This window comes from Staurois parvus, unplaced genomic scaffold (assembly GCF_062004578.1).
Source record: "Staurois parvus isolate SC_StPar_1 unplaced genomic scaffold, SC_StPar_1.0 ptg001098l, whole genome shotgun sequence".
In the NCBI taxonomy this organism is placed as follows: Eukaryota; Metazoa; Chordata; class Amphibia; order Anura; family Ranidae; genus Staurois; species Staurois parvus.
In genome coordinates this window covers 714,965-724,828 of record NW_028318894.1, presented here as the reverse complement: position 1 = coordinate 724,828, position 9,864 = coordinate 714,965, and the positions used below count along the sequence as shown (strand labels likewise).

Sequence of the window (9,864 nt, the reverse complement as noted above, 5' to 3'; positions counted from 1 at the left end):
CAGGACTCCTTTGCGGCAAGTCATGTGACCGCTCGGCATCCACGCTGGATCTCTGCTCTCCTCTTCCAGCCTCAGCCGCACTCTAACTCTCCATCACCAGCCAGCCAGTCCAACCTGGAAGGGTCCGCACTCCTCGCTCTCCTCCACAGGGGACCACTCCTGATCCCAGGTCGGTCATGGCAGCTGCTCCTAGGGGATTTCCTCCTGTGCTGTAATGGGACATTGGAGACACCTGGTGCTGGGAGATCTCACATTGATCTGCCGCTTGGCGCCATGTTCAGGCTCATCCTCTGCAAACTAGTTTCCTTCATTTATTGATAAACCCCATAAGACCAATGAAGTGGGTGTAAAGTGGAAGCAGTGGATCTGCAGGGAGCAGCATCTTGAGCACAAAGCACTTTATGTTGTGGATGGATTTGCACACGGTTCAGTTTCCTTCATTTATTGATAAACCCCATAAGACCAATGAAGTGGGTGTAAAGTGGAAGCAGTGGATGTGCAGAGAATAGGATTTGGAACCCCGAGCTCTTTATCTCTGAATGTCTCCACATATTTGTAGTGTATTTGTGATGATTTCTGTGCACACACAATAGGACAGCGCTGTGACACATAATGCTCTTCTAGATGACAGGGAATCCTTCCCTTTGTTACAGCAGCAGTCCGCTAGAAGGTTTTTGTAGGTTTGGAGTTGTTACACATAGCGCGGGTTTTATCCATTTATAGTGATGACATCATTGCCCAAATCTGGGGGTCACCAGCCATTTCCACCCTTTACTCCCAGCTGGGGGGCTTTGTATCCATATACCAGATGTTCTACAGGACTAAATCTGCAATCAATGTTACTGCAAAATCAAAGGGGCCAAAACCCCTCCCCCGAGGAGTCATATATTTCTGTCCCCCTTGGTGGGAGTGGAGGTGACCCCTCTATAAGGATCTACAGTCCATACACACCCAGCACAAGGCCGGGGTCACACTACCAGACGCTTCTCGGGGCTGCAGTTCTTCTGAGCTCCACAAGGTGGGGATCTCACTTCTACCCAGACAGGAAGTCTCTATGGAAGACAGACAGGAAGTGATGTCAGGTACAGACAGGAAGTGATGTCAGGTACAGACAGGAAGTTCCAGGGGAAACATGAGTAAGTAGGAAGCAGAGAGGAGACATTGTTGGATCTGGCAGCAAAGTAGGTAATACGTAGATGAACCCCTTCAGGGGGAGGAGTTGATGATAATATATCTTGCTCCCAAAGCTGGCCTACATGGTTTAGAAGGACACAAGGATCTCTACAAGGACGTCATGATGGACAATCAGCCGCCCCTCACATCACCGGGTAAGAGGAGACTTTATTGTAAAGGAGAGAGCAGTACGGAGGATCCACCTAGATCCCCCATCATCTGATAAACACATAGAAACAATGGATTCAGTCAGTGTGTGTGTTTCCTACAGATGGATCCAGTCATGGGAACCCACCAGAGAGATGTCCCCGTCCTCTGTATTCCCGGGATTCCACACAGGAAGGTCACACCATCCCTCACCATCATCAGGTAGATGATGACAATTATTGGTAGTTGTGATTTATACACAGCATGTTTGTTACAATGAATGTTTTATTATATCTTTCAGAGTGGAATCCTCGGGGATGATAATATTGATGTTAAAGAAGAGTATAAAGAGGAGGATGAGGAGTATGGAGTGATGGAGGAGTTTTCAGAAGGACACAAGGATATGATGGAGCCACCTAATACCAGGAACCCACCAGAGAGATGTCCCCGTCCTCTGTATTCCCGGGATTCCACACAGGAAGGTCACACCATCCCTCACCATTGCAAGGTTGGTGGGATGGAGCATCTAGAACATGGACTTGTGGAGATGAAGTGTGGATTTTGTGTGTGAACTTTTATTTTGCAGATGATATTTTCTCTACTTTTCTTGGTTTAGGGTGAAGATCTGATAGATATAAAAGTTGAGGTGAAAGCAGAAGAAGAAGAGGCGTATGTGAGGGATGATCAGCAGTCTATGGAGGAGGATGGAATAACGGGGACATTTATAGAGGAGGACACTCCTACAGAGATCAGCACAGGTGGGTCATGAACACTATCTAGATCACCTCTATGGGGGAGGCACATGCCAGGGTGGTGCATGTTGGGGTTCTCCCAATATAGTGGGTTTGTTAATTAGGTGGCACGTCTCCTCTTCCACTTCAGCAATGCATGAAGCGATAATCTACAGCAAGCTACTTTGTAAAACATCAGACTGCAGATGATCTCATTTCCCCATTCAGCTCTCCTTCCTCTCTGTAACATGCACCCTCTACCTCTCCTTTTCACAGTCGTGTCCTCTCTCCTCAAACTCTGTTTCCTTCACTCCTCCACCCCACAATCTGTATATATCCCCCTCACTTCTGTCCTCTCCTTATCACTGCACTCATCATCTCCTCCTCATTCTATGCCCACATGCTAATAACCCCCCAGGATGCTGAGGCATGTCTCCTCATATAAGTCGTACTCTCAGATTACTTCCCTCACCCTTCTGCTTCTCCTCTGGAGACATATCCCCAAACCCTGGACCCCTGTTACCAATGCACCCATCCCCTGCACCCTCTGGCAGTATCCACAATCCACATAATCTGGTTTCCATTCCTCTTCTTCCCAGAACCAGTCTACCCTTCTCTTGTACCCTCTGGAATGCCCGCTCTGTCTGCAATAAACTCACCTCTGTTCAGGACCTCTTTGTCACTAATTCCATTCATGTACTTACTGTCAGTGAAAATGGAATGAACATGAATCCAACACTGCTTCTCCTGCTTCCCTCTCCCATGGTGGCCTTCTCTGGACTCCCCCAGACCCAGTGGCTGCAAGGGAGGTGGAGTGGGAATCCTCCTATCCTCACAGAGCACCTTTCAGGTTCTTCACTCTCTGCCCTCTCTGTCTCGGTTATCATTTGAAGCTCACTGTGTACGTCTATTTTCTCCAACTTTAAGAATTGCTGTCATCTGCTGGCCCTCTGGACCTGTACCAACTTTCCTTGATGACTTCTCTGCCTGGCTACCCCACTTCCTCTCTTCTGAAATCCCCACAATCATTCTCGGTGACTTCAACATCCCTGTAATACTAACACTCCTGCTACTTCTTAGTCTAACCTCCTCATTTGACCTGAAGCAATGGGTGGATGGTCCTCACTCTGAGGGCAACGCCCCTGACCTTGTATTCTCCTACCTATGCACTCCATTCATCCTCTCCAACAATCCTTTACTGCACTCTGATCACCACCTTATTAGTTTGCTCTCTCCCTGTCTTCCACCTCCTCTCCTATCAACCGTCTAATCATTACCTGTAGAGACCTTCACCACTTTACCCTTCTCTTCTCCACTCTGCTACTGACTACCTCTATGACAATATCTCACCCCTGTCCTGCCCTAATCTAGCTACTTCTGTCTACAATAGATCCCTGTCCTCCACCCTGGATGAGCTCACCTTTCTCTCTACACACAGAATCAGGCCCCGACCCCCACAACCCTGGCAAATAGACTACACCAGAAGTCTCAAAAAACGCAGCCTGGTCTACAACCAACCAAGTGACCACCTTATTCAGAATAACCTTCTTGATCCCCTTCAGTCTGGAGTTTGCCCTCAACACTCCACAGAAACTGCTCTCCTAAAACTTACAAATGATTTACTAATAGCAAAAACCAATGGACACTATTCTGTACTCTCACTTCTGGACTTTTCAGCTGACTTTGGTACAGTTGACCACCCCCTCAGCAAAAAAAAAAACGTTATTCTCTTGGTATCCATGACTGTGCTCTTGTTGGTTCTCACCCTAACTATCTCTTCGCACCTTCAGTGTCACTTACAACATACAATTTTACTTCCTCCTCTTCTCTTCCTTTGAACCTCCAGGTCCCACAAGGTTCTGTTCCTTGATGCCTCCTATTCTTGATCTACATATCCTCCCTGGATCAGCTGACAACCTCCCATGGCTTCCAATATCATTTCTACGCTAACAACACCCAAATCTGTCTCTCTAGCCCTCAGCTCACAACATCAGTCTCCTCACAGATCACTAATTTACTAACAGACACATCATCCTGGATGTCACACCACTTCCTCAAACTCAATCTATCCAATAACAGGTCCTACTATTTCCCCCCACATGCTCCTTACCCTGACCTCTGTCAAGACCAATGGCACAAGTCTCCACATGCCAGGGTGCTAGGGGTAACCCTGAACTCTGAACTTTCCTTTCAGCCCCAAATTCAGTCTCTTTGAAAAGCTTGCCAACTCAACCTCCGCAGCATCTCCAAAAAACGCCCCTTCATAACCAATGACACCACAAAACTCCCAATTCACTCCCAGGTTATCTCTCCCCTCGACTACAGCAACTCCCTCCTCATTGGATTACTTTTATATAGGCTATACCCCTCTAGTCCATCATGAATGCTGCTGCTAGACTCATCCACCTTACTAACTGTTCAGTGTCTGCCACCCCTCTCTGCCAATCCCAGCATTGGATGCCACTCGTCCAATGAATTAAATTCAAAATAATAACAACCACTTACAAAGCAATCCACAACTCAACCCCCAGAGACATCACCAACGTGGTCTCAAAATTCCAACCAAATTGCTCTCTTCATTTCTCCCAAGACCTTCTGTTCTCTAGCTCCCTTGTCACCTCCTCCCATGCTTGTCTGCAGAACTTCCCCTAAGCCTCTCCCATCCTATGGAATTCCCTCCCCCAATCTGTCCGACTATCTTCTACTCTGTCAACTTTTAAGCGATCCCTGAAAACTTTTCAGAGAAGCCTATCCTGCCTCCACCAAACAACTGTACATGTATTTTCTCCATCAGTCCATCCCCCACAGTTATTACCTTTTGTGTCACGTGACCCTCCTCTTTTAGATTGTAAGCTCTAACAAGCCGGGCCCTCTGATCCCTTCTGTATTCAATTGTATTGTGACTGTATTGTTTGCCCCCACATGGTAAAGCACTGTGCAAACTGTTGGTGCAATATAAATGCTGTATAATAATTACATTCCTCCATCCATACTGCTCACTGATTGGTCCAGAGTAGGGCGGGGACTGGGTGATATCAGCCTGTAATCCCCTGGTCACTTTCCTGAGCTGTGTTCCCCGTCCTGTATTCCTGGATTTCTCTCGGATAATCTTCCTTCTCTGTGCTGCAGACACAATTTATGTATCTAGACTGGATTTATGGAGATTCTGGGGATCAGCTGGAAGCAAAATGTTGATCTCCTTCATAGGCATTCTATGACCTAGGTACCTGGGGACTGTACCTTCAGTATGTCACAGTACATGTTGGCATTCATGGTTGCCTCAATGAACTTTAGCTCCCCAGTGCCGGCAGCACTCATGCAGTCCCAGACCATGAAACTCCCACCACCATGCTTAACTGTAGGCAAGACACGGTGGTCTTTGTACTCCTCACCTGGTTGCCACCACACACGCTTGGCACCATCTGAACCAAATCAGTTGATCTTGGTGTCATCAGTCCACAGGACATGGTTCCAGTAATCCATGTCCTTAGTCTGCTTGTCTTAAGCAAACTGTTTGCGGGCTTTCTTGTGCATCATCTTTAAAAGATTCTTCCTTCAGGGATGACAGCCATGAAGACCAATTTGATGCAGTGTGCAGTATAAGGTCTGAGCACTGACAGGCTGACCCACCCCTTCACCCTCTTCAGCAATGCTGGCAGCACTCATACGTCTATTTCCCAAAGACAACCTCTGGATATGACGCTGAGCACGTGCACGCAACTTCTTTGGTCAACCATGGCGAGGCCTGTTCTGAGTGGAACCTGTCCTGTTAAACCGCTGTATGGTCTTGGTCACCGTGCTGCAGCTCAGTTTCATGGTCTTGGCAATCTTCTTATAGCCTCGGCCATCTTTATGTAGAGCAACAATTCTTTTTTTCAGATACTCAGAGATTTCTTAGCCATGAGGTGCCATGCTGAACTTCCAGTGACCAGTATGAGAGAGTGAGAGCGATAACACCAAATTTAACACACCTGCCCAAGAGGGTTAAGGCAGTGCTTGAAAATAATGGTGGCCATGCAAAATATTGACACTTTCGGCACAATTTGGACATTTTTACTTAGGAGTGGGCACACTTTTTTTGCCAGTGGTTTAGACATTAATGGCTGCATTGAGTTATTTTGAGGGGACAGCAAATTTATATGTTATACAAGCTGTACACTGACTACGTCACATTGTAGCAAAGTGTCATTTTTTCAGTGTTGTCACATGAAAAGAGAAGATGGCGATGAGTAATAGAGGGGGTGGGGACCCTCGTCCTATAATCCCCTCATCACTGTCCCTCCTATAAAAGACAGTTCTGGTTGTTTCCTCACTCTCTGACTAAGGTCCATGAATAAAGAAATGACCTGGTAGGAGATCAGAGGAGCCATTTCCTAGTTCCCTTGAGGGTGGAATTGTAAGCTCCTCAGAGACCAAGCTGCCTGATGTGGGCGGAGTCCTGGTTTGGGGGAACCAATCAGCTCCTGTCTAGTAATCCTCTTTGTCTTTGTATTTTAGTCCATGGCCGGGAGATGAGGAAAACCTCCGAGGATTGTCTCACTTTGTCTCCAGACTGGAAAGTAGAAGATGAGGACATCACACAGTATAGTCCAGGAGAAAACCCGGCTCCCTCCAATGTCCATCCGGCACCACCCAGTGAAGATGGACCATCGGATTCCTCGTATCCTGAGGAACCTCAGACTGTGCAGGACCGGGTCGGTCTTCCAACAGAGAAGAGGTTTTCCTGTACTGAGTGCGGGAAGGGTTTCTGTTTTAAATCACATCTTAACATGCACAAAAGATCTCACACAGGTGAGAAGCCATTTTCCTGTCTTGAGTGCGGGAAATGTTTTTCATTAAAGACCAATCTTCAAATACATCAGAGATCTCACACAGGAGAGAAGCCATATACCTGTCCTGAGTGCGGGAAATGTTTTTCTGGTAAGTCCAATTTTTACAGACATCAGAGATCTCACACAGGGGAGAAGCCGTTTTCTTGCCCTGAGTGCGGGAAATGTTTTTCATTAAAGACCAATCTTCAAATCCATCAGAGGTCTCACACAGGGGAGAAGCCATATTCATGTCCTGAGTGCAAGAAATGCTTTTCACAGAAATCTGATCTTTACACACATCAGAGATCTCACACGGGGGAGAAGCCTTACTCCTGTCCTGAATGTGGAAAATGTTTTTCAGAAAAGTCTAGTCTTCACAAACATCGGAGATCTCACACAGGAGAGAAGCCGTATTCCTGTCCTGAGTGTGGGAATAGTTTTTCAAGAAAGTCCAATCTTTACATACATCAGAGATCTCACACAGGAGAGAAGCCATATTCCTGTCTTGAGTGCGGGAAATGTTTTTCAAGGAAATCACATCTTCACAGACATCAGAGATTGCACACAGAGGAAAAGCCACTTTCCTGTCCTGAGTGCGGGAAATTTTTTTCAAGGAAATCACATCTTTACAAGCATCAGAAGTCTCACACGGGAGAGAAGCCACTTTCCTGTCTTGGATGAGGGAAATGTTCCTCACTGAAGTCCTGTCTTCCTGTACATCAGAGATCCCACACAACCCTGGAGGTGTATTAGTGCCTTGAGTGTGGGAAATGTCTTCTAGATGAATGTTGCTGGACATTCCAGCTCTCATGTGGGGAAGAAGCACCCCCTGATATACACCTCAGATATACTCCATGGCTGATCTTCATCATGGAAGAAACAGTTCATAAGGAGATCAGAGGTCACCAAAGACATGGATGAAGGTGTGGGACTGGGTTGGCCATTTTTCAGTGTAATCTTTCACATATTCTTAGAGGTCTATGTTTATAAAATGAGTGGAATAAATATGAAATGTGTTTGCTCAGCTCAGCACATATTGTCTGTATTTTATTTCATATAGTGGTTTCCTATGACCATCTAGTGCAGGGCTGTCAGACTCTGTCACTGTGGGCACACCAAAATTGTTGGTCATTGATAACAGTAGAAAAATAAAAATGGAGTCATTGCCTTTCATTGGCTGAGTACATTTTGTGGTGAGAGATTTCACAACTATTTAGAGATCTATTTAAAAAATCTTAGTTGAATGAATGTGATGATCCTTCCCCCAGCTGTGATGCGTTTTGGCCATTGTTAGGATAGATCGGTTTCATGCCGGCACCCTCCATACAATCACGCCGGATACAAAGTACTCTGGGAATAATGCAATTCAGACACTGAGGTGTGAAACGCAGAATTCAAAGTCTTTATTGTTTGAGGTGAAATCCAGAAATAACAATGGAAACCCACAAGTAAAGAACTCACTGGAAGAGAAGTCCTCAAGAGAACAGAGCTGCGGCTTGAAACACAATTTGTATTGAAATTGGCATGACAACAATAGAAAGCTGACATTGCCCTCCACCCAGCACAATAAAATCATGACAACGTTGCCATACAGAGAGGCACCCACCTAGGCACCCGGGTCCACGCTACACGCACACGTACAGCACTAAGATTGGCCAATATAATGAGGGACTGTGAAACCCAAAGAGGGTCATTCCACATCAAACATAGAAATCAAGGGAGATCAAAAATAATAAAAATAAATTGGAAGTAGAGTAATCACGGAAGTCAGTGGAGCCAAATGTAGATCGTGGCAGGATCAAAAAACTTCAACACAATAAAACAGACTCAGGCAGTCCTTGTGTAGGTGTATATGAATCCCGGTATATCCATAGAAGGCAGTCCAGAACACTCACATGTGTGAAAGATAATTGTAAGGATAGGAATACAGCCCGTTGTTCCTATAAACCAAATAGATGGACCCCCAATAGAGGGAAATGATAAAACAACCGGAAGCAATATATAGAAATGGGGAGACAAACGGTTATCATTTACTAGACCACATGGATCAATCCCTTGATGGTTGTTGAGGCCATAGATGCATGACAGGCCCATATACTTCCCATAGAGGACAGTCTACTAAATCATCCTTGATTGGAGATGTAAATGGCCATAATCTCAGTATGATTGGCAGTATACAGGATACAATAAATGGGGGGTGAGCTGTTGTACAGATGTGTAATGAATCGCTTTCCCACCATAAGGATAAATACATCCAATAAGTAACTCAACCAAGCAATTTGCTATTGTGGGGAATGTTCCCAATATATTGATGCCTTACTGTGAAAACAATGTCTGCTCAGCCAACCATATACCGACATCTATGGTGATCTTGACTTGCTGCAACATGAGAGCTGCAGGAGCATGCCATGTGGTTGTCCAGGGACAGAGAGTCTGTCAGATGGTCTGGTGTGGTCAGATTGTAGAGCCGCCAAGGAGGACTGGATGGCGAGGAAGTGAGCGTTACAACGCTGTGATGTCAATGCATTTCACCCATTGAGTCACGTGAGCTTATTCAGGATGTAGCGGCCATATTGTTGAAGACATTTATAGGGGACACAGTCGTCACACAGGAAAAATGGCCACTACAGAAAAGTCATTCTAGCAATGCAAAAATGCTACAAATCATATAATTAAAACAAAAAGAGGGGATTCAAATATACATAACGGGGTAAACATTCCCATACAGAGGGGCAACTAGAACCCCATATAAAGTACAGTATGTGCCATAGTGAGCCAGAGTAACCCAATGGCCAAACAGGAAAGAGATAGGATTAGTCAGCATATATAACCGATTGTTAACAAATGGGAATTATAGCAGTGAGTAGGGGGCAAAAAGGACAGTTATGGGTCAAGAACGACCTGTAAACTGAATTCAGTATTTAAGCCACTAGGTGCTGGGATCCAATTTTAAAGAGCCATTCCCTCTCCTTATGTAAAGGAATTGTATCAAAGTCACCCCT

General features: G+C 45.6%; 1 protein-coding gene across 1 annotated transcript; it reads left to right on the top strand.

Annotated features, from left to right (window-relative positions):
• Nucleotides 1-3,759: 3,759 nt before the first annotated feature.
• Nucleotides 3,760-7,891, top strand: LOC149440275 (uncharacterized). Its single transcript, XM_089658819.1, has one exon. The coding sequence runs from the start codon at nt 6,476-6,478 to the stop codon at nt 7,541-7,543; it is 1,068 nt and encodes a 355-aa protein (XP_089514945.1). The 5' UTR covers nt 3,760-6,475; the 3' UTR covers nt 7,544-7,891.
• The last annotated feature ends 1,973 nt before the right edge of the window (nt 7,892-9,864 follow it).